The sequence below is a fragment of the Serinus canaria genome, chromosome 15 (assembly GCF_022539315.1).
Source record: "Serinus canaria isolate serCan28SL12 chromosome 15, serCan2020, whole genome shotgun sequence".
Classification (NCBI taxonomy): domain Eukaryota; kingdom Metazoa; phylum Chordata; class Aves; order Passeriformes; family Fringillidae; genus Serinus; species Serinus canaria.
In genome coordinates this window covers 7,136,454-7,160,347 of record NC_066329.1, presented here as the reverse complement: position 1 = coordinate 7,160,347, position 23,894 = coordinate 7,136,454, and the positions used below count along the sequence as shown (strand labels likewise).

The 23,894-nt window shown below is 42.5% G+C and overlaps 1 protein-coding gene across 2 annotated transcripts in view; it reads right to left on the bottom strand.

The window, feature by feature from the left end:
- Positions 1-950: 950 nt before the first annotated feature.
- ZDHHC8 (zinc finger DHHC-type palmitoyltransferase 8) overlaps positions 951-23,894 on the bottom strand; it is a 108,445-nt gene continuing 85,501 nt past the window's right edge. For both annotated transcript variants that reach the window (XM_009092361.4, XM_030232531.2), the window contains 9 exons: positions 20,757-20,914; positions 17,198-17,370; positions 15,930-16,032; positions 12,555-12,646; positions 10,815-10,947; positions 9,824-9,941; positions 9,004-9,113; positions 5,114-6,150; positions 951-3,760 (listed from right to left, as the gene is read on the bottom strand). In XM_009092361.4, the coding sequence (XP_009090609.2) occupies positions 3,589-3,760; positions 5,114-6,150; positions 9,004-9,113; positions 9,824-9,941; positions 10,815-10,947; positions 12,555-12,646; positions 15,930-16,032; positions 17,198-17,370; positions 20,757-20,914 (2,096 nt within the window). In that variant the 3' untranslated portion in view covers positions 951-3,588. The remainder of the gene's footprint in view (positions 3,761-5,113; positions 6,151-9,003; positions 9,114-9,823; positions 9,942-10,814; positions 10,948-12,554; positions 12,647-15,929; positions 16,033-17,197; positions 17,371-20,756; positions 20,915-23,894) is intronic.

The window sequence follows — 23,894 nt, the reverse complement described above, 5'->3', positions numbered from 1 at the left end:
TTAAGACTTTTGAAACATGAAATAAGCATGACAAAAATAAAGAAGCTACTTTACAGGACGTGTTAACTCGTGCTGGATTTTCATGGCTGATCCCCACCAACTATAAATTAGCATTAATTAAATGAGCTTTCATGGAGCCACACTAATTTATACAAGCTGAAGATTTGGCCTGCAGTGTCTGTAAAAACAGGGTATCTTGACAGAAGAACCTTACTGCTGATCTGTAAACTGCTTAAAGAACTATGCTTTAATATGGGCTGGATTCTGCTCAAAAATTAGATTTAATAAACAGGTCCCCAGTCCCACAAGAGGAACTATGGAACAGACACTTACATTTATGAGTAAATAGCTGCAGGTTCAGTGCCTTGGATGGAAATGAGGCTGGATTTGCTGCATGTAATCTCCTGTTAACAGTTCTGTTTAGATTATTCTTTCAGAAAATCTGAATCATTTACTCCAGGCTATGTGCACTGAATTAAATGCAAACCTCAAAAGGAAAAAAAAAAAATACTTTGGTACCATTGTAAACCTATGAAAAAGTTGAATGTCTCTCAACTGTGGGCAAAACTACTCACAAAATACATAATCCTTCCTGTTGAACCTGTACTGACACAGTGCATCCTTTTTTTCTCCCTTACCCCTTGTGAACTATGTCAAAATAACCCTGGATATTAGTGCTTTATACACACAATACTGTGTTTAGTCTTACTGAGAAATTCTCTCATGAACTAATGTAGTTAACTTCAAAGGCTCGTTGGCCCTTCAAGTTCCTCAGTAGCTTTTTCATTTATAAATGCAAGAGAAAGAACGATCAAAGTGGAGCATCACTGGGATGCAAATCTCAAATATTACATTGGTGCAAATTTTCAGCCTTGCTTGCATGAATTTCATGTACGTATTCAAAGATACATGATAAAATGTGCCCTTGTGTCACTCCCTAATCCCCTGTGTTTCCTACCCCCTCTTTTTTAGGGCTTACATATGGCATACATGATACTTTAAAAACAAGTAATTTTGTGATACTCTATGCACCAGAGTGAATTCCAGTCCTTAAAGAAGTACTGCATCTTCCTGAGGAGTTAACATCAGGGTAGACTGCAGATTAATAACAGTTAAAGATGGAAGAAATCTGTAAGGCCATCTGGTCTACCCCTTGTCCCTACAGACTCACCTCTCACAGAAATTTTTTAATGACTTGTCCAAATATAGTTTGACTGTCCTAAACAGTTTGTCCAAAATTCTGCTTGGAAGACTATTCACTGCCCCTTCCTCTCCATCTTTTCTGCCCCATTCTAAATGTAGAGCATTGGTTACCAGTGACAACCCTTGGATTAACCTTTGGTTTTACAACTTTTAAGTAACATATTTGTAAAATTATGATACTCAATTTCCACTTCATTGCTTAGCCAGTGGCATGTTTTAGCCCTTTAAATCTTCTCATTAGCCAGCCCATCCAGTTATTTAATATATATTGCTCCATCTATACCTGATCCAGTTTGCCAGCATTCTTCTGGTACCATGGTGCCTCCAACTAAGACAATGTTCTACATGCCAGTGAGCAAATCTGCACAGAAAGACTATTGCTTCTCTGCTCTGCAATATCCCTACACCAGGCATTTAAAATATTACCAAGGCAATAAAATGCACACTGATTTCTACTTCACTCTCTCAGAACTTTAGCCTATTGCAGATGCATTGCTTTCCACGTTTCTTCCTTCAGGCAACATAGAGCATTACACAAAGAGATGATTAACTTTCTTATGTTCTCTTCAACCTTTGTCTCCAAAAAATAATGTGATATACAAGGGACATAATAACCATGTATTGCAGCAGATGTCAAGATTCATCAAATCAAAATATAAATTGTAACCAGGCAAAATTAAGGTCAATATTTGCCTTCTGGAATAATTAATCTCAACATACATGAAAACAAATAAGATATTAGGAACACATTCTGAATTGCTACCAAATACCTGGAGAGCTTTCCATTATAGTCAAGGACTAAAAAGGATTTAACCCCTTGAAACGAATATCCTGAAAAATCTAAAATGGATTTAGATATTTAGATCTCTAATCAAAACTATTCACCATGAGAACCAGGTGGGAAGTCGAGGTCCTGTATGCTGACTGGCTTAGTGATAAATAATAATTTTCAGTGACTTTGGCAACAGTTGCTCAGGATATTCTTAATTGCACACGTGATCTGGCAAGTTAGCATTGGTCCAGATCTCAGTACTTTTGACTTCTGAGGTGGTAACTGAAAGGTAAAGAAAAGGAGATAAGGAATAGAGAAATAAAAATCCATTTGTCCCAAAATTAGCTTTGCCAGAGTCCTCGTACTTTTGACAAAAGTAATGCACCCCTTTCTTGTTTTTTACGGTAAAGTTGTCTTTAAATCCAACAAAGTAAATGTAGTTTTCTGGAGACAGGAAAAAGAAACCTCAGAATGTTAAATAGATTTGATTGATATTATTTTAAAAAGTTGTTCCCCAGGGGGGAAAAACCCAAATTGAAAATCCTTTGTCTAGCAGTATTGAAGACCAGAGGGAATGTGCTAGTAATTAGGCAGACAGAAAATTTATATCCTTTAGATGCACGCTTGGCTCAGTTACACACACTGCAAATTCGACAGCTTATGATAACCTTGCTGCGGGATTACACTGACGGCACCAGGGCAAGGCAGTAAACTCTGTTATTGCCTAAATCCAACAGGTAAGGAGGGTGCAGGGAAAGCAGCAGATGGCTGTTTAGAATATGTTTCCATCTGAACATTTCCTTTCTTATCTGCTTGGTTTTGTTGCTGGGCCAGAGAAGCCTTTCAAACCCAGAGGGAGCAGGAGGTCAGAGTGGCAGATCCTCGCCGGTGTTGCGGTCCTTTTCCATGGAGACAAACACACGCACGCACACACACAACTTCACACACAGGGAGGCCAATGGCAGACAGGGAGAAGCTGTTGCTATCCTTTCTCCTGCCCCCATCTGGGACCAGGGAGGCTTTTAAAGAAGACATGGTGTCTGCAGCCCAAGTGGCCTTGCCTTGTTCCTTCCCAGGAGGAGGAACCTGAGCTGCAGCGCCCGGGGGACGAGGAGAAGCTCCTGCCCAGCGCAGGAACCCTACTTTCCATGTCAGCAGGAAAACAGCAGTTGGTCCTCTGGCTCCTGCCAGACACATCGCTGGCCAGGAGAGCTGGGAAGGGGCATGGGAGAACTGACTGATCCTGGACTGACTGAACTGTTTCACAGCACAACTGGTACACAACAGAGTGGCTGGACAGACACGCGCACAATGGCTTTAGCGCTCTCTTGCAGGAAGGAATTCCGCTCCGTGTGGTCTTAGGTCGTAGCCAGTTCCCGCCTGTCGGTTCAGGAAGAGTCTGATAGACTGTACAATTTTATTATTCCCTCAAGAATAAGGCTGCAGCTGGTTTTTGGCCAAAAGAGAAAGATGAAAACAGAACAAACCCAAAACAAGGAAAGGAGAGTGGCCGACTGCTGCTGCTCCTTCTTTGTTGTTGTTTGAGTCTTCACAGTGCTCCTAGCTTCATGGCTGGCTGAGTGGATGGCTCTTTGTTTTTAATTCATTTTATTTTACACTGAAATTTCATAGGTTGTTCCACCAACTCCAGACACCTTCTTAACATTAGAGTGTCTAGCAGGGCTGACTGGTGTCCCCTGGGAACTTGATGTTGAACCCAACCTGGCTATTCCTTTTGGCTGTCCATTTATTTTACTGTGAGGTGTCTTCAACTGCATGTCATCCCTGCATCAAAAGAAATATCAAAAGATGCAATATTAGTGACAAAGTATGATACAGAATGGCTTCATTCAGAATAAACAGTCACCCCTGTCACCCTGAGTTCCCAGCATTGCAAAATATTCAAGCCCGGGAGCAAGCTGGTTGAAGCCAGTGCATTTGATGAAAAGCCACAGAAATGAGAGAACTAATTTGGCCATTAGGTTAGTGGACCACGCCTGAGTAATATTTGTTAATTTAATTACTTGCTTAAATGCTTTGTTGTTCCAAACTAATTGCATAGGCATTTGTAGGACACAGGAGAGTTCAACTGTTACCACTGCTCACCACTGACCTTAAGCCAAACTGTGTTTTAAAAGCAGAAACAAATTATCAGAAAAAACATTTCCCAGTTAAATATCCAGGTAAACAAAACTTTGTTGCTCATCTCTGAAACAACTTGTTTGCACTTTACTTCAGGAGATCTACAATAACAGCTCTTCCACATTTCAGTATGTTTTCCCAAACTGTTGGATAACAGGAGAGAGAAACCTGGGATCTAAACCAGAGGCTAGCACAGCACAGTAAGTACCAGATATAAAGGAAACTTAGATATTTCTGAAGAGCCGCCCTCAAGGTCCCAACTAAGCTGAAATACTGCATCCTCAGCAGGATCATGATCTCTTCAGGCTTTGCAAGCTCCATGGCTTCCAGAAGGAAAACAAAAGCACATGCAGCAGCTGCAGCTGAGCATCTTGCTCAGGTGGCAGTTACTGAGGCTTTCAGCACAGCAAATCCTTTCTCTCCTTGCTTTCTCACAGAAAGAAAGGAAGCAGCAAGGCCTTAAGGTAATGTCATGAAGCTCTGTGCTTTTAGCAGCAGTTCTGTACTATGGACACTCAACACTGCTAAATACAGAGCTGTCAATGCCAAGCACCAGGATCTCAGCCTGTTTCCCTCAGTGCAGAGTATTTTGCACAAGTGGGATCCCAGCTCTGCCTCTGTATCCACACGATGTCTGGATCAGCCTCCCTTCAGGCTACAAAGCAGAACAGTTACACCCTTTTGTGCATAATGGAAGGAATAATCTGCCTCACACCTTGGAAATAATTCCCCAGTTCAGCCATGACTATGACCTTATCACTATGAATTTACAGCAAAAACTGACCACCTGCAGTTCAAGGTACAGCAGAAGTGCAAACATTTTGTCATGATGAGGTTGCTGTGGGGGTGTGACAGGACTGAAGAGCACCCACAAACCTCCCACCATCATGGCTCACAGCAAACCCCTCATCAGGGTGTGCCTCCAGCGCAGCTCCAGCTCCAGCCCTTGCTCACAAGCAGATTCCCAGTGCTCTCAGCCCCTCAAGCAGTACTTACCTCTGTGCTCCCACTGACTGCACCTCTGTAATTTCCACAGTGTTTACAAACGGCACAGCCTTCGGGCCTCCGTAAGAGGGTGACCTAGGCATCCCTGTGGGGGACGATGGGACCTGGTGGCCTGGGGATTTGTAGGAGCCATTGCTCACCCTGCCCTGTAGTGCTTGATGGGACTGCACATTATTATTGGCTAAATCAGCTTGCAGAGAGGTTGTGGAAGTCCTTGGGGCTCTTGTCATTGCACTTGAGAGTGAAGACACTGAGGACTGCAGTATAGGGTTCCTTGTGCTAAAGCTGGTGGCAGCCATCAGATTGTCCCTGGATCCGTATCTCATGGCCATGCTGCGCGGGTCTTCCGAGAGCGTGCTCACTTGCTGAAGGCTGTAGGAGCTGGGCGTGTCATAGACACCTGAGTCTGCAAACACCGAGTCAGGGTGCGAGTGGAGGAGCTTCTCCCTCTCTTCCATCTCTTTCCTTTCCTGGATGGATGCCATAATTGTCTTGGAAAGGTTATCATAGCGCACTGGGGAGGGGTCTCGCTGATGCGGGGCCGGGCTGCCCAGCACCGGGCTGAAGCTCTGCGGGGGCTGGCGCTGCAGCTCGCTGCCCCGGAGGTGGCACATTTTGGCTGACAAATATGGGGAGTGGTACCCAACAGAGCTGACTGCAGAATGGGCAATGCATTTCCTCCCCGAGGGAGACATGGGGTTCAGCAAACTGTCATACGAAAGACTCCCATTTCTGTTTGACAGGGAATTGGGAGAAAAGATGCTTTTGTAAGGTGTGGAAGCCGCTCCTTCGGACTTTATTGGATGAAGGGGCACTTTGTCTGTCCCCCTCCTGCCAGCAGATTTCAGGCTCAGGGATCGTGAATTGATGGCAAAGGAATCTATCTGGAGTGGGGAAGACTGATAGGTCTTGTGGAGGGAGCTCTTCCGGTAGCTGGGGATGTCCAAGCTGGGTTCAGACTGGTAATCAAGGCTCCTGCCATCCTCTTCTATCAGAGCCCCTTGACTGTGTCCCTCCTGCAAGGTGATCTAAAACAGAGGTGAATGTGAGAAACAGAAGCCAGTGACACGTAAGTACAGGTTTTGTCTCTCAGTGAGTGCATGGGAAGGACAGAGCTGAAGGTCTTCCCTCTGACTGTCAGCCCAGGTTCATTACAAGAAAATCTCCTGACTCCCGTTCAACATATGGATTAGCACCTTAGAACCAAGGAGGAGTTGCTAAATAATATTGACAGTAAAAAGTAAGTTAATACATGAACACTGAATGAGACCCAAGCTGAGACTCAAGTCTCAGTCAAGGTAAATCAGATTGTTTTCTGATAATACTGCCCTTGGAAAATGCACTGCACTTCACATTTTCTACAAATAGCTCTTGAGTTAGGGGATGTCTGGTCTTGTGTGCTGAGACAGAAATATTTTGAGCTTCATTTCAACATGCTGGGGACCAGCACACTCTTATCCACTCTACTCTGCACTATGAATATTCAGTAATTCTGAATTTCTGGTCATAGGTCTTCAAAATAAGGCACTTAACCTTAATTAAAGCAGAGAGGCTCCTTCCCACCATTTAGACAATGAAATGAAGCAATTTTCTCTTTTTTATTGCCTGTGCAGGAGAACGTGGCCACATCAGAAAAGGAAACAAAGGCCATAGTTTTTTATGTGCTCTGAAGACAGATAGGACTTCACTTTGTTTTACTCTGTGAAAATTGCTCAGAGTTCTGTTCACTTAAAATGCCATTCTGTGCTAAGCAAATAGTTTTCACTGCTCTTTTTAAGGAACAGTTTGCCATAATGCACAATAAATTGGCTACACTGGCTCTGCAAACAAAGAGTTATTATCAGTCACATATTTAATCAGAAATGCAGTTGGCACAGCTTGTTCTTTAGTTTCTTTTAAAGAAAAACTATTGAAAAAAATAAACTGAATGACAAACCCCTGATTTATTGTGGATGTTTTTAAAAAGCTTTTTCCTTTCAGCTAGAAGATGGAGAAATATGCAAAACAGCTCACTCTCTTCTAGAGCATGGTGCTAAATTTGGCCTTCTCTGGAAAAAGGAGACCAAGTGACAGCCTGTAAAGGAGGATGAGAGCAATGACGTAGCTTTTAAGGATATTTGTGCTACTTATCCTTGTGTCCCAATGCCTCTTTCCTAGCAGCTTTCACTACTCAAAAGCAGAATTGCACTGACAAGCTGAAGAACTGATCAGAACAGACACCATGGCATTCCTCACACAGCCCAGTCTCTTTCCCCCTGTACCTCCCACTTAGGCATGGCAGACAAATCCATGCCCTCCTATCAGCTCACCACGTGAACCCCATTTTGTGATACTCCCAGCTGACTACTAGAGAGTTGTGACTACTATAAAACTGAACAAGGCCCCAGAGCTTGCACACCAGTCAGCAACAGCAAACAGCACTGTTTTGAGTTAGGACTGAAACAGCAACCCTCAGAGTGAAGGTGCTGTTCCCTGTTATCATTTCACAGCACTGCCCAGTCCCCTGGCCTAATCAGAACCTGCCCTGTATCTATATTGCATCTCTGGCTGTGCCCTGAGTGAACACAACAAGCCTACCTTCCTTGGCTCTCTGACTTTTGCCATTATGACTCAGAATACTGTGGCTTCCACAGCTCAAAATTGCTAGATGATGCCTGTAAATAGACTATTTTGAACTGGATGTCAAGCCATTTTTCATGCAATAAAATGAAAATGATAGGATATTAAACTTTTTGGATACAGTGAACACACTGTTGTTCTTGTGTTCCCTCTCATAAGCCACTCGTTTCTTCATTAAGTGGACAAATAAGAGAATAAGATTTACCACTACTGCAGCAAGACTAAGACTTGGTCATAGCTGCAATTTCACTATCTATCACATCTTTCTTTTCAAAATGAGAAGGATTCAGGAAAAGCTTTCCTCATCATATAAGGAACATTCTGTCTTATTATAGTGTTGCTACAGTCAATTGTTTTTATCTACCATATTTTCCCTTGCTAACTTCTTTCATAATACTCCTTCCTATAACCCCCTTCTTGTTATTCCAGGAGTGATACTGAAGGACCTGATGAAATTAATTTTAAGAAAACTACACTGTGTGTAGTATGTGTTTTTTAAGGGTGTCTCCACTGTTGCGTGAAGATTTGGGTACATATTGCAAATATACAAGTTAGACCAGTGATTTTTCAAATGCTGTTCTCAGGTCCTGGGGGTCAAGGAATATTTGCAATAAATCCATGAGAAATAAGTTTCATAACTTCTAAGCAAAAGAGAAAACTGTCAAAATTCCACAGCAAATCTGTCTAAGTGTTTGGACCTCAGTTTTCTTGATAGGTGAAAATGATGCCAAGAGTTAGGAAGGTGTTTTTTTCCATATAAATGCACTGAATAGGTGCTGAGGAAGGTCAAACATGAGGATTCCTCTGTTAATTTTCACTAAAATATCTCCCGAGATGCTTTAAAAGTTCTTTCTATTCTGCAAGCTGACATCTTAAGGAATCAGTGAGTACACTGAGTGTTGGCCAAAGGGTCTGATCCAGAGAAGCACTCAGCATGCCCAGCTCCCTTTGAAGGGAATGTGAGGTGGCACCTCAGCCAGGAGAAGCCAAGGGGAGGTGACACTTCTCAGCACCCCAGGATCAGGCCGAGACACCGGAGCAGCGGCAGCGCACACCTGGCAGAGGGACAGACGCGTCAGCAGGGGGAAGCTGTGAAACCAGACATGTTTCCATAAGGAGCACAGTGAAAATAATACACTGCCACACAACAGTGCCAAGCTTTGTTATTTACTTTTACACTCTGGCACTCTCTGGAGCCCTGCAGTGAATGCCTCCTCAGCCCCACACTGCCTGGTGCTAGCTGGGAGCAGAACCTCGCTCACCTGCTCGGCCGTGGCGTGGTAGTGGACTTTGGGATTGTTGCTGAAAGCTGGTCGGAATTTGTACATGGCAGGAGTGGGAGGGCTGATAAGTTTGGGTGAGAGGCCACCTTCTGCAAAAGAAAAAAAAAAAACTTCCTATTAAAATGTGTGTGGACAGAAATCTGTCAGCCATAATTCCTTGCCATCCATCACGCTCTGCAAGCAGATCTGTTCTGGAGAGAACAGAACTTGCAGTGCTTTGGGTAGCGTTCCACCAAAATCAATGGGGTCCCTCCGGCAGTAACAACACATTGCTGCCAGATCAGCCATCTACAGAGAAGAAGAAACAAGACACAATATATTGAATGGGGTGATATGTTTTGGTGAGTAGAAATTTTGCCTATTTTGAAATACTAAATGTTTGTAATAAATTCAGCTACTAGTTCTGTCTGGAAAAAAAAAGGTTTTTTTAATAGTATCAAGCATAAAGTTCACATTTTTATGAATGAGACAGTTTGCAATGCCTAAGAATTTCATGCTAATATTTCTGATTTCCTTAGATTCCTTAGATTTTTTTTTTTTTTTAATTGATTTAAGGGGTTTAAAAGAGTTTATAAACCCTGCAAAACTGACATGAAAAATTAAACCTAGGCTTGAATAAAACACTTCAAGCTGGCTTTTCTCTCCCTTTCCTGCTGTTAATTCCCCTAGTCTGGAAATCTTATAAATAGAAAAAATTCTTCACCCAGATCCCATGTTTTGAAAGAATACAAGAAACATTTTAAAGAGGCTAAAATAGTTTCTTATAAATAAAAATAAAACACTGATCATGCAACTATACCTTCACTGGTGCCCAGCTGCCCTTTTAGCTCAGAGTACTTGTTTGGATCTCCTTTGGGTGGAAGAGGTGGTTGCACATCCATACTCTTATCCTCCAGACCTTCCAGGCTGATTTTAGACTGAAAAAGATCCAAAAAGTCAACCATTACATGAAACTTGGTTAAATAAATAACTCTGCATGTGGCAGAGTGCTGGATGTACCAAAGAACCAGAACTACCTATACCTATAATGACAAACAGGATTTAGCATCCACTGCAGGCAAGGACTGTCACAAGTAAAATTAGCATTGTCATAACCAGCCAGTAGAATTTTTAATGCACTATCCTGGTCTACTTGGCAGGCTAAGTACTATAATCATCATGCTAATTAATGTGTGGTAGAAGACAATAGTGCTTTCTAATATTTTTCAGCAACTTTCCAGGTAGCTCTCAGCAAGTAACTACCCAAAGTTACTTCCAAAGGAAGTAGCTATCCACAAAAATCTTGCAAGTTGGCTTCATTTGACTCCACCACTTTTTATGGGACTAAATAAATCCTTCTCTGTTATTCATGCCAGGAGAAACTGAAAAGAGGAGAGAAGGGAACTCAGCTTCTGAGTCAATATTCCTTGCCCTGGACCACAAGCCTTTCTGCAGCCTGGAAGCTCATTCTCTGAAGTAGGACAGCTAACCTGGTCTGGTGGTACATGGGTTGATTAAAATTAATTTGAACACCAAGAGGTGACAGCTCTTGGGACAGAAAATAACTACTGCAAAGAACAGGCAACTCTTCCAAAAGAAGCCCAGAGGGCTCCATGCTAGAGCTGCCTGTTCCTGGATCAAGAGCTGCTGTTACTGAACCTGCATTACTTTCAGAGCAAGAAGTGTATGACAAGGACTCAGACCCTAGTTTCTGCATCATCTCAAAGAGATTTGTCATTGACAGACTCATTCCCAGCCTTGATAATGCTCAATCCATGCCCTCCAAAAGCAGAGCTTGGAGATTCCCTCACCTTGCTGCGGTTGAGGTTGGCTTGGATGCCGTTGTCGCTGATCTTCACTGTGATCTGTCGCTCCGACAAGTCCGGTCTCAGGAAGGGAGGCTTCACACTCACAGCCTGCTTCTTCTTGGGCTCAACCACATACCTGATGAATTGTGCAACAGTCCTCATTAAAATAAACAGTAACCTAAGAACAAGGCTTAAAATTCTTCCCATTTCCAGGTTATGATTTAAGAATGTGTCAGAATCTAGGTAAGAATCTCCATTTATTTCAGTGTATGTAATAATTAAGCAGCAATAAAAAAAAAAATAGTGAGCGAAAGGAGAAGATGCATTAAAAAAAATCAGCAATTTTTTAAGCACTAATGGACAAGAGCACGAAGAGAGCAAGAGAGGCCTGCCACCAACAGAAGTGACTGACTACATCATCCCAGTTAACATGAAACAGCTGCCCTGTGGTGGGAGTCAGTGACTGGGGAACAAGACCCAGCACTGGGAGAGTTACTATGGAGAAGATGATGTGCTGCCAGTTCCAACTTACCACATGGTGACTTGTTTCTGTAGCATGTTTAGTGTTCAAATAAATGGAGGTAAAAGAGACTGCCAAGTCTATAGGAAGCAAAAAATCTAAGAGGAAATGGCTGACTTTAGATATCTAATTTCCCTCCAATGGAATAGAATTCTCTAAGTGCAATTGGCCAGTGTCTGTACAATAATACACACACCAGCTTTCTCTGTTTTATGTAGTGAACAGGACATTCTAGTACTGATGGCTCAGGGGCCTTCAATATAGAGAACAATCTGAACAGGTCATCACAAAACACAAATGTTGTGCTTGTTCCAATTCTGTGAATAGCCATGATGATGGCACTCACAACCCCTCTCTTAACACAAGTGTCTCACAGCGTTTAATACCAGCTCTTCTCATCCACCTTGACCTGACTTTCATGTTTGGAAGGTTTGAGAAGCAGCTACTCCAATGTCTTTAACACTTGCAACAGTCCTTTAGGAATTATTTGTTGTATAACAAAGGGCAAAAAAAGGGCAGATAAGAGTGTCAGGGTCTGGAATTGTTCAACACCCTAAAAAGACTCAAATAAGTCTTGTAGTAAGATTATGACCATGTTTGCAGGCTAGACAGCTCAGAACCTAGAATTATTTATAGTCCATCTACTGCATTAAGATCCTGATTTCAAAATGTGAAACGATAAATCCATTTCCCCAAAAATAGAAAGCCATAAATAAAATCTCAAGTTTCGTGATGTAGATCTCATTGATAATCTGTTTTATGATAATGAAAGTGCCAGTGAGATTGAAAACCACAGCAGCCTTAAATTAGATTTAAGTCTTAAGGAGAAAGGCTGATTTTTGCTTCCTTCCTTTTCCCCAGCAGACTGGACATTGCCTGTACAGTATAAGAAGTAGTGTGGGCAATATGATAACATATGGATATTTACCTTGTTACTGAAATACACTGGATAAACAAGCTGGTGAAGACAAGGGTATGAGCTCAACATAATTTGACAAGCTCATTCCAAAAACATATTTCTGGGATAAGGGTGGTAAATTACAGGTTACAGCCATGCAACAGGAAAGCAGCTATCACAGAGCTCTACCTTCAGGACTGTTTTGCTTTGCTTTCCTCTTATTCCATCAATGATTCTTGGCTTGTGAGCTCAGCCAAGCACATTTCTTCCCCTGTCCCAACAGGGACTCTTGCTCCCTCATTCCAGCTGAGAGCATTTCTCTTACCTGGGAGCCAAGGGGCTGCAGAGCACGTGTTCCACGTTTCCACAGCATCCGCGGGTAAAAGGATTGACTCCCCCACGGAATTTCCCTGTCACCTGGAAACATGTTCAGGACACTGCTCAAACCTCTGGTTATATAAAAGTCATCATCCAAGCCTCAGAAAGCCAAGAACAAGTCTGACCCTTCTGTCCTTCCCAAAAGGATTGTTTTTCTTTGAATGCTGCACTTTTTCTCTCCAGCTCTAATACACCACCTCCGTCAGCTAATTCCAGCTAGGAGGCACTCAACTCAAGATCCTTCCCAAAAGGACATTGCTGAATGTGACTGGGTTTCAAAGTGATGTGTTCACCTCTCCATGCTGCTCCTTCACTGGATCTGTGTCTGCTCCCAGCCAGACATCCTGTTTTGGTCTCTATTATTCACATCACTTCCCCTCCTCTGCCTTGGCGAGTCCCCTCCAAACCAACAGCAAAGTCGAATCAGCGTTCCCAAATGCTGGATGAGAGCAATGTTTTCTCTCTCTCAGATCCCATCCTGAGCAGCAATCAGTACAAACCACTGCCTTATGTGGGAGGGTGCCAGGAACTCCCTGGTGATTACAATGTCTGCTTGTAAATGAGCAGGTTTAATAAAAGCCAAGCCTCATTAGACTGGCGGGATCCATTCAAGGCTTCATAAGCATTATAAAGAGTTTGTCTACAGGCACATGCTCAAAAGTCACCATATGGGGATAAATACCAATAAAGCCAGGGAGATTACTAGTGGTTGCCATTAAAAGCATTACTGTTGTTGTTGTTTGCAAGTAAAGCATTTTAATCAGCTCATAGTTCTGATCTAGCAACAAGTATACAGAGCACCAGAAATACTTTCATAACTTGCACGTAAAATAACAACAATTAAATGATTCTGCAATATATTATGCTGGCCTTGTTGATATAACATAAAGCTCTTTAAGAGGCCAAGAGAGAGAGGCTGGGAGTTCTGAGATTTGGAAGAGCAACCTTTTGATGAAAACATGGGCCTGGGACATTTGGCAGGTCTGCATTCAATCCTAGGCTCACGCTGACTTGTGCCAGATGCTGGCAAAGCATTTCAGATCTCTGTGCCCATTTTCTCAAACACAGTATGAAAATAAAATTTCTCCAGCTCACAGATTACAGTACTAATTATATCAGTTTGGTTTCTAAAGTAGTTTGAAAATCACTGCTAGAAAGCAGTCTAAGAGGGAAGGGTATTTATTTACTCTATTCAGAAACTAAAAATACCAGGGTATGAGCAGATGTTGGGTTATGGGTTATTTTCATTCCATAAAAGAATTTCAGAGGCATTCAGAAAGCTCAGTAAACATCTAAACCCAGCCACTATGCACTTTTCAATCACAATCTGCCTACTATGAATGCTCAGAACTTACAAACTCCAGAACAAATAAATACCAAAAATTTACAGTAAAAACCCAAAAATGTCTGTACCACTGGCCTATAAAATGTACTGGGAAAAGTGAACAAGATAAGCTGAGCATATTGCAACTGCAAAGCTGACAGTAGATAACTACCAGAGTGAGAAAACAGAATCAGCACTGAGACTGCAGGAGAAAAGAGAATGTTTTAGAACAGTGGCAAAGCCAGGAGCAGATTTCACATCCATCTCTCCTGGTCTGGTGCTCTAATTACTTAGATATGCTTCCCTGCAAGGACCTCAGGGCTGGGAACATCCATCCTTCAGTTACAGATAACCCCTACATATGACTAAGCAGAAATGAAGACCAGATTATATTTAATTTTCAAAATGGCATGGAAAGATGTAATAAATCTCAAGTGGTTTGGTAGCTCAGGAAACCAAACCAAGCTAGGATACATTTTCCAACAGTTATTTTGATCACAGAAAAATCCTCAACCTTTCTAAATTCTAGTGCAGCCACAAACACAGGAAGTTAAATTTTACATTTTTTAAAGTTAAAGATTTCCTTATTTTTCAGCCTAAAATTTTCATGGAGAGTTTATATCACTGCACAAAGACAAGCCTAAGGCAAACCATGATTTGGGCTATGAGACCAAAATGCCCTGTGTTTCATGCTACTATCGTTAGCACTATCAAATCTAATACTTGGCCAAAATTAATTTTAAAATGAAGAGCAGATGATTCTGAGCAGGACAGAGAAAAGCATTTGAAGATGACAGCTATGGAAGCTTGCTTTGTTCAAAGGCCATGTTAGGCAACTGTTCAGGATGACTTCAGAATCTTTGCTTATGTAAACCTCCCACACTCTTCTGGATAAGAGTTTTTATTGTCTCTTGTGGGATGGAGACAATGTCATCTCAGTTTACGAGGGCCTGGCCTCAGACAGATGTTTTCATCGCTCACAGCCTGCCCAGGAGCCAGACAGCTCCACAGCATGGAGCCATCAGCCCCCAGGACAGCTAAAACAGCTCAGTGGGAGCTGCAGAGCACCCATGGGAGCAAGGGCAGCAAAAACCCATCTGGAATAAACCCCAAACCACAGGGGAAAAGAAGTATGGTGGGGAAAAATGTGAAAAAAAACCCAGATGTGAGGGGCACTTGGGAGCTGGAGCTGCAGCAGGGTAAAGCATTGCAATGCACAGAATTTATGAGCCTTGGGATGAAGGCTGAGGCCAGTGCCACACCTGCAAACTGTCCCTTGGGGTGGCAGTGACCTGTAATGGATCCCATCACATTGGTCTCTATCAGCCACACCAAGCCATTAATGTGCACATGAATGCAGCTCTGCATCAACCACAGGGACTGTGGGTCATGGACCTTGGAGAACTGCAGGGGAACCAGAGTTTTCCAGGCTTTTTGGCACAAGGTGTCGTGTTGGCACTCGGTTTGGAGAAGCAAAGCAAGCTGGGTCCAACAGCACTCTGTGTGTGTTCATATGCATGAGAACAAGAGAGAGACACAGAGGGAGACAAAGAGCTAACTCACACCCTATCATGGGCAGTGAGGGCTTGCTGGGGTAGTTCAAAATACCAGGAGAGAGGGCAAATGATTTAATATTTTCCTTTTTTTTTTCACTCAGTCTCATCGGTCGTTCAGTCTGACTCATAAAGTTTGAACTTCTGGGGTTGATGGTACTTACCACATAAAACCTATTTCAAGGTCATGAGTAGATTTTAAATAATAAATAAGCCTGGGGTGATGCTCTGTGGCTAAAAAAGGGAAATCTTTGCCTGCAGTGTATTAAAAAAAAATCTGAAAATAAAAAAAGAGGCAACCTTCCTAGATCTTCACAGAAGCACCAAGAAGAGCATTACTGGTAAGATTTGGACCATCTTTAGCTTTACCCAAGCCCACTTGCTGACTTTCCTTCCCACCTCAGCACCTAAGCCACAAACATGGAGAAAGGATTGTTACTCTTACCTGCTCATTGGTTGTGCGCCCTCGGGCCACTAGAACAATGTGGAAGCCAGTGAGACCAATGACTGGGATAAAGAATAACCCAGCCACACACATGACAGCCATTCTGCATCCAAGAGTTAAAGAAACTGGGATGAGTGAAGGGGAAAAGGGTCTGTGAAAGACAGGGAGAGGAAAAGGAGAAAAAAAAATAAACAGGGGAGTGTCACAGTGTCATAGAATGGTTTGGCATGGAAGGGACCCTAAAGATCACCTAGTTTCAACTCCCCTGTTCATTATCCCAGGCTGCTCCAAGCCCTGTCCAACCTGGCCTTGGACACTTCCAGAGATCCAGGGGCAGCCACAGCTTCTCTGGGCAACCTGTGCCAGGGCCTCATAGTGAAGAATTTCATGCTAATATCTCATCTAAACTTGCCCTCTTTCAGTTTGAAGCTGCTCCCCCTTATCCTTTCACTCCAGACCCTTTTCCAGAGTCCCTCTCCAGCTTCTCTGGAGCTCCTTTAGGCACTGGAAAGAGCTCTAAGATCTCCCTACAGCCTTCTCTTCTCCAGGCAGAACAACATCAACTCTCCCAGCCTCCAGAGGAGAGGGACTCTCTGAGCACCTCTGAGGCCTCCACTGGACTTGCTCCAGCAGCTCCACTTCCTTCTGATGTTGGCACAGCACTCCAGATGGGGTCTCATGAGTGCAAAGTATTCCTCACCTTTAGCAAGGTCTAACTAAATTTAATCTCAAAGTTAAGTCTGTCTGCTCCTAGTCTGGGTCCTCACCCTTGAGATGGTTAAAAAGCAATGTGAACTCAATGATTCTGGCTCTACCTTTCTACCTTGTAAAGAATATTCTGCACTGACCTATCAAGAGCAGTATCACCCCATCAGAGCCAGCAATTCATGTGTTACACCAACATGCAGGGGGCTACTTCCAGAGCACACTCTGCTCCAAAGCACAGCAACAGAGTTTTAAATACAGCACACGGCAGTTGAGAGCTACACCTGCTTGTAAGTTAAATTCAGGGAGGCAGCTCATCCTTCGGCTGGGCTGTCGTGACAAAGACTGCGAAAGACAAAGGGTCACCTACAGTTTCTGGAGCAATCCATGCTCACACACAGGTACAATGGGAACAGAGGAAATCCTGCACTGAGCATTTACAGGAGGAAAGCAGTGGGGGATCAGGACAGGCTCCACCAGCTCCTGGAGGACAAATATTCAGATTCATTCTTGCCCATTTTCCTCAGTCACCTTGAGTCTGGAAAGACCAGCAGGAAGGATACGTAATGGTAGTGTGAGCTGCTCCCAGCTTTTCCATGTGGTTCAGGACGAAGATGAGCCCAAAGGTGAACACTCCAACCATGTGTGTACTTAAGGACAGCAAGAAGAGAAAAAAATAGCGGTAGTTCCTCCGTCCTATGCAATTGTTGACCCATGGGCAGTGATGGTCAAAATCCTTGTAAAGAAAGGGAGAGATAGGGAAAAATATCCAAACAGTGAAAGAAAATACATTGCCTGAGAGATGAATCTGAACCACTGTCATGTAAAATTACATCAGACGAATTCTGCAGCTTTATAAAATGCTTGACTGTCTTTTATAAGACTTTTTAGGACCAAGTTGTTTCTCTGTCCATGAATGGAGAGGTACTTGACTGTTTATAGGGTTTGAAGAGAGAGAGGATGTATCAAACATAAAGGACAGGCTATTTATCTGCTAGCAGCAGAAGCCCTCATTTTTAGCATCCTTACCATGAGTCAATTACAATGAAGTTATTATAGCCTAGGATGGTTTGAAGATGCAATAGTGCTGCAGAATGCCCTGTCCCACATTTCAGTATTTATACATCACTGAATGAGTCCATTTTGAACAATGAGTCCATTTTGAACACAAAAGTACCTTTTTACCAAGCAGGTCACAAAGAAAAAGAACAGCAGGATCAGACAGAGACAAAGTTATGCACAGGTCCATTAAGTTATGAATCCAAACCTAACTATTTGTCTCAGTCACAAGTCCAAAGTCCCTCACAAAGTCAGATCCCTTTTAACAGGAGATTTAATAATGAGGGCAAGCCACAGACACCCTCCAAGTGCCTTTACACAGTTTTGTAAGCATGTAAATCCACTGTCTCCAATGGGATTATTCCTGACGTGAAGACAAGATCAGGTGTAAGAAATAAACCCTTCTTACCTCTGTGTTCTTCAGAGCAGATATTACACATTCCTTGCACTGTCAAATGAACTGTTTATTCTTCACTTTGTGGCAATGCTATTTTTAAGCACTGCTCAATGTTAAGCACTGCTCAGTGATGACACAGGGGGTTTTGTATTTCTAAGTTTTGCACAATGCATTTACCAAAAATTTACAAAATACAAAAAAAAAAAGGATTAGAGCTTTCTCAAGGCATATTAGAAAAGGAGAGAGGCAACTTAAATATTAAGATCATTTCAGGCTATATCTGAAATGCTGACATAACATCTGTCTGTTATGCAAATCTGGCTGTATGCAGCCCAAAATACCTATGAATTATGAAACTGTGTTAACACTCACTGCAAATATTCCAATTAAGAAAACAAAAATCTGACTATCTTTGTTAAAGATTCATTTTTGGGTCCCTCTGGTAACAGCATGCTTTAAGTTTTAATTTATTTTATTTCTGCAAGTGTTGTCTGCTTTTGCTGATTATTCATTTTTGTCAAATTGGTTCAAAAGTTTTATATTTGGGAAAATAATTTTGATTGTATATTCTAGACTGACAGTGAAAACATGTGAACTACAACCCTGAGTGGATCCTACATGGAAAGCCAGCAGAGTCACTCCTGTTCCTGTCTCAAAGCTCTTCCAGAATATGACAGGTGAGTGGGAAATAAGCATCACAAGAATCAATAAAACATGTTTAAGGCCATGATTTATTGATTCAGAAGTCATTAATACTTTTTGCCTACATTCCTCCACAGCAGCAGTAATTTAATTACAAGCAGAGCTCTTTACTTGTGCACCAGAATAGAAGGGAACATTCAAGTGACCTATCAATAGAACTTGTGAAGAGCTAGCCAGAGTCACCTTGCCTTCTGCTATTTTATGCAGGTTCATTTTGGATTCCCTCCCATTTTCATTTCTGCTGCAGAACTGACTCCCATGGAAGCCTGACATCAGCATGAAACTTCAAATGTTTATACCACTGAGTTTTGAGCAATCTTTTTCTGAGAAAACTTCATTTCCTGAAAACGAAATTTGATGCTGAGCCACCGGGGAAGGTGGAAGAAAGAAACTCCACGGGACAACTGAGAATTTACCATCATCTAAACAACCCCCAGAAGCTGGAATTAGTGAAAACATTTATGCTTTAAACCTAGTAACAATGATTCAGGTTTTCTACCAAAAATCCAGCTCTATGCAACAATTCACAGCAGTCTAAACAAACTGTGTGTCACAACTTACAAATAGCTGTGGCTACTTCACTCTACCCAGAGACCTTAGCAGCTCCTCACTCTCAGGCTTCTAAAATCCCACATCCTTCTAAAGCCTTCCAAAACAGCCTTGTCCTATTTATCAATGGTTACTAGCACTGCTTCCAGATAATTATAACTTAGATATATGACTGACACAAGATAAATTCAGGCAGCCTTTCTCTCACTTGTAAATGTGCTGCTCTCTTTGGGACTATTCCCTTGCTTATGGCAAAGAGGATTAGGACAAAGGTAGTGTATACAGCATTCCAGCTGACTCTGGTACTTTTTTCCCCTTCTGATTAGTAATTCCTTTCATTTTAATGGCACAACTGAATATATTTTAGACATATTAAGATTTCATCTTTCTATTTAGAAAAAAAAATAGACCTTGCAGCAGAAATTATCCTTTAGAAGTAGAATTTTTAGCTCAGCAATAAAAAGTCCCCTGGCAATACACTGTTGTGAATACAGTGTTCTGTACCTACATGTCTGGGAGATGCTTATAGCCCAAAACAACATCTTACTGTTTAGGGTTATTTTTAAAAAATCCTGTGTGACTCACCAAGACCCCAGGGGTAACAAGAATCAAGAAAGTCCCCTAATTCAGAGCAATCAACATTAGAAACATGAATGAGCTCATGCTCTGAGCTGGGGTGTTGACAAAGACATGGACTCCTTCTATTGACTGGAGAACCATTTGCTGAACTCTGAGTTTTGCTCTCCTGAGCTCACACTCCATTGTGGCTTCTCCACTGGTCCACTAATGCTGTCACCAGTCTGCACCAAATTAAATTATGAACCTTAAACTCATACATGACAAGTTGAAATGGTTCACACTGAATTTCTTGCTCTCTTGAACTCGGCACCAACTCTCCCATTCACTCCTTTATTTACATTCACAATCCCTTAGCTACTTCAAGGAAGATGCAGCCAGCATCATAAATTTATATTTTAATCACCACTGGCGGCAGGGCTGACAACAAGCATCGTTGCATTTGTAACACATAACTGAGGGCTGTGCTTGGAATGGCACTGCTCAGTGGGAGTCCAGCTGTGAACTCCCCAGAACTCCCCAACATGCTTTTGCTTTGTGTCATTAGTCAAAAAACTTACAAAGCAAGGTGTAACATTAGGTTCTTAGTCTGCTGCCTAGAATGTGAGCTGATGGCATCTTCCCATTGTCATAACCGCGTAATGAGACTGATGCTAGAAAATAAAACAGCACAAGGCCCGTTCCTCAGCCATCCCATCCCGTCTGTGATTTGTACTCCCGGCCGGCGGCAGGAGTCCAGCCGTGAACTCCCCAGACCTGCACTCTGGGGCAGCCCAGCAGCCCGTTCCCAGCAGCAGGGGCAAGCCCAGAGGCGGGGTGGGGCAGCCCAGCAGCGTTACCTCCACGCAGTTGTCGCAGACGCTGCAGTGGGAGCAGCGGGGCGGGCGGTAGAAGTGGCAGGTGGCGCACCACTTCATCCGTACTTGGATTCCTTTGATCTCCACGTTCTTGTACAGCGGCGCGCGGAAGTCGTCGTCCTTGTCCTCATCCTCGTCTGCTGCTCAACGCAAAACTCAGAGTTAGTGCAGGCAGCACAGGGCAAGGAGAAAAGAGCTAATCCAGGGACACAGGGACACTGCACAGTGCCCTTCCTGGGGACAATGCACAGGACAGATGGTTTATCACCTCTGCCCTGTTTAAGAAAAGAGTCCATTTAAAGATAAATGCACTAAAAGAACCCCAGTCTACAACAGAAAAATATATACTGGGAAGAAAAAAATATTATCCTAGATTATCCTAGATTCCTGTGATCTTTATTTATTTCCTCCTGACAGAAAATCTAAGAAGTTCACATCTATTTAACACCTGGTTAAACATTATAGTGCAGCTGGCATTGGTTGACTGGCTCCAAATTAGGTGGAATTTGATAATGTTGTCCCAGAGGAGCATCAATTACTGTCATGCAGTTCTATATTAAATCTTCTCTAGATGTGTTATCATGATCCAATTTCCATTGACTTCAGAGGGAGTTTCTCCCTTCACCTAGATGAGCTTAGGATCTGGCTTAGCTACAGTATTTATCTGCAAGAGTATTCTCTGGATTAACGTTTGTGTGTGGAAGCAGAGTGCTGTACTGGCACCATTCCCTATAATTTTCCTTCCTAACTAGTCAGTGGAACTCTTAGAGAGAGCCAGACTCTAAATCCCTTAGGCACTTCTATAAATACAGTCTTTAGGTTCTCCAATACCATTATAAACCTGCCCAAGCTGTAATACATGTGGGCAGATGAAAACAAGACACCAGAACAGTCAAACCATTTAAGCTCTCATAAAAAATCTGACTATGCTGACAAAAAGTCTGTACATTATATATACCTACATGCATTTAAACATGTTCCTTTTGCAGAATTCAAACACTGAGTTTGTACAAAACAGATCCACATCAAAAACACTGAAAGCTGATTGTAGTTGGTATAATTAGCCAGCAAAAAACATTGCCATTCTCAGCCTAGACTGTAAATCAGATTTTTCAAGGCAGCCCCAATTTCAGTTACTTGATACTTCCTTTCCTACTCATTCATTCTGGTGTATTACCAGAAATTCACACACACAGAGCCAATACTGATTCATACCAGAAAGATTCAGAGAGCCAACAAATTAAAAAAAAAAAGAAAAAAGAGTAACAGAGCTGTGAGTTTGATTAAGCTCCTCTTCAACAAGCTGGGTTTCTGCAGCTCAACTTTTATCATTTCCCTCCACAGGCCAAGTTCTATCTGCCAGACCTGCAAGCTCATATAATATAGCTAGAAATGTGCTTATTTCCAGTTTCCAGAGACCTGAGCAGAAGAATACATTGACAAAGGAATGTATCTTACTACACAAATTCTCATACACTGATCCACTGACATGGAGCAGCCAAGTCTCGTATTTTTCTAACAGATTTTTGATGGCTTCCTTAAGGAATTGTGTGATTTCATTAGAGTCTCAGCTTTTGTACTACTTATTTGTTGTTTTGGTTTTGAAGTAAATTCCTAACTATCAGAAATGTGCTAAGAAGCTTGAAAGCCAAGAAGACTGAACCTAATTTCAACATCAGAAAGCAAACAGAGTGATTGTGTATTCATTTTAAGTCACTCCTACAATTCCTGAACTCCTTGCGCTGGCAGCTCTGCGGGCGGCGTGGGGTGGTGATAAGCTTTTTTTCACATGCACACTTGTGATCTGAAATAACATCTGCTCCTCTTTCCTCCCAGCACTGGTATTTATAGTCTTTTCCATCTTTTCCCTTATCAGTTTGCTTCCTTCACACATCTAAACTCCTACTCCATTACCTCCTCCCAGGACGAATGCCATGTCTTTTCTTTCCCTTTGCTCCCAGCATCTTCCTGACAAGGCACAGGCACAGAGATGCAAGGCCAAGGCCACAAATGAAGTGAGAGACAGTAGAGGGGTGAACTTTAGGAACTCCTCCTCTTCCTGCTTTGCTCCTGACTCCCTTGTGTACAGGGAGATGGGATGGGAGGGAAGGTGATGAGAAAGTTTCTGTTTGATCTTCCCATGTGTTTCTTCCTTAAATGCAAAGTCCAAAATGAAGAACTTGTTTGCAAAAGGAAGTTAGAGAAGCCCAGAGGAAGGTATGAACTGACAATACATTCAGCACTGATCACTCCCAGGGCCTGGTGATGTCGAGCTCTGCTCTGAGGGAACAGCCCTGCACAAACACTGGACTCTCAGACTGATAATGTTTAATGTTTAATTAACCATTGTTCTCTCTGCTGTGATAAAGAAACTAACAAGTCCAGGAAACTCCTTAAAACTCCACCTGTGTAATTCTTTTGAAAGTCACTAGCATTTGCAGTTTTAAGTACCTATACAGTGTATCAGTTGATCTTACACAAGTGACTGAATCTTGCCCCTGCCTTAAATTGCCTTCACACACAATACTTTCCTTAACTGGAGTGCTGCAACACTTAATCAGGGGTTCAGAAGCTTCAGCTGAGGGGAATGGCAGAGAGATGCTCATTATTAGCCCATGCTGCCTGGAGAAACCCGGCCTTGCTATTCTGGGAAACCAGCAGGACTGGCACCTTGCTCTTGTCAGGTAGCAATTCAAAACAGACACTGAACTTGGTGAATAGAGGTGAAGAAGCACAGCTTGCAGACAGCACAGATCCATTGGCTTAGGCAGACTGCCTAGAGCAGTCTCTGCTGCAAACTGCATGTGAATAATTATTGGAAGACAGATAAAATGAGGTGATAATTCTCTCATTAGGATGTGTTAAAAAAGGTTGCTGCACTGTGGTTCCCATTACAAAAGCTGAGTGATCTCTATCCTATTTAATCAGCTGTGAATCAGTACTAATTTAAGCAGGAATATCTTTCTAAATGTATACATTTTTAGACACTCTAAGGCAAGCCTTAATCATTATCTGTTCTAGCATTCAATGCTTCTGCATTTCTTTTAAGGTATTCTGGAAGGACTGCTTTGATGAAACTTGCAGGAAGTTTAGCCTCTCCCCTCTGCCATGCTCTGCTAC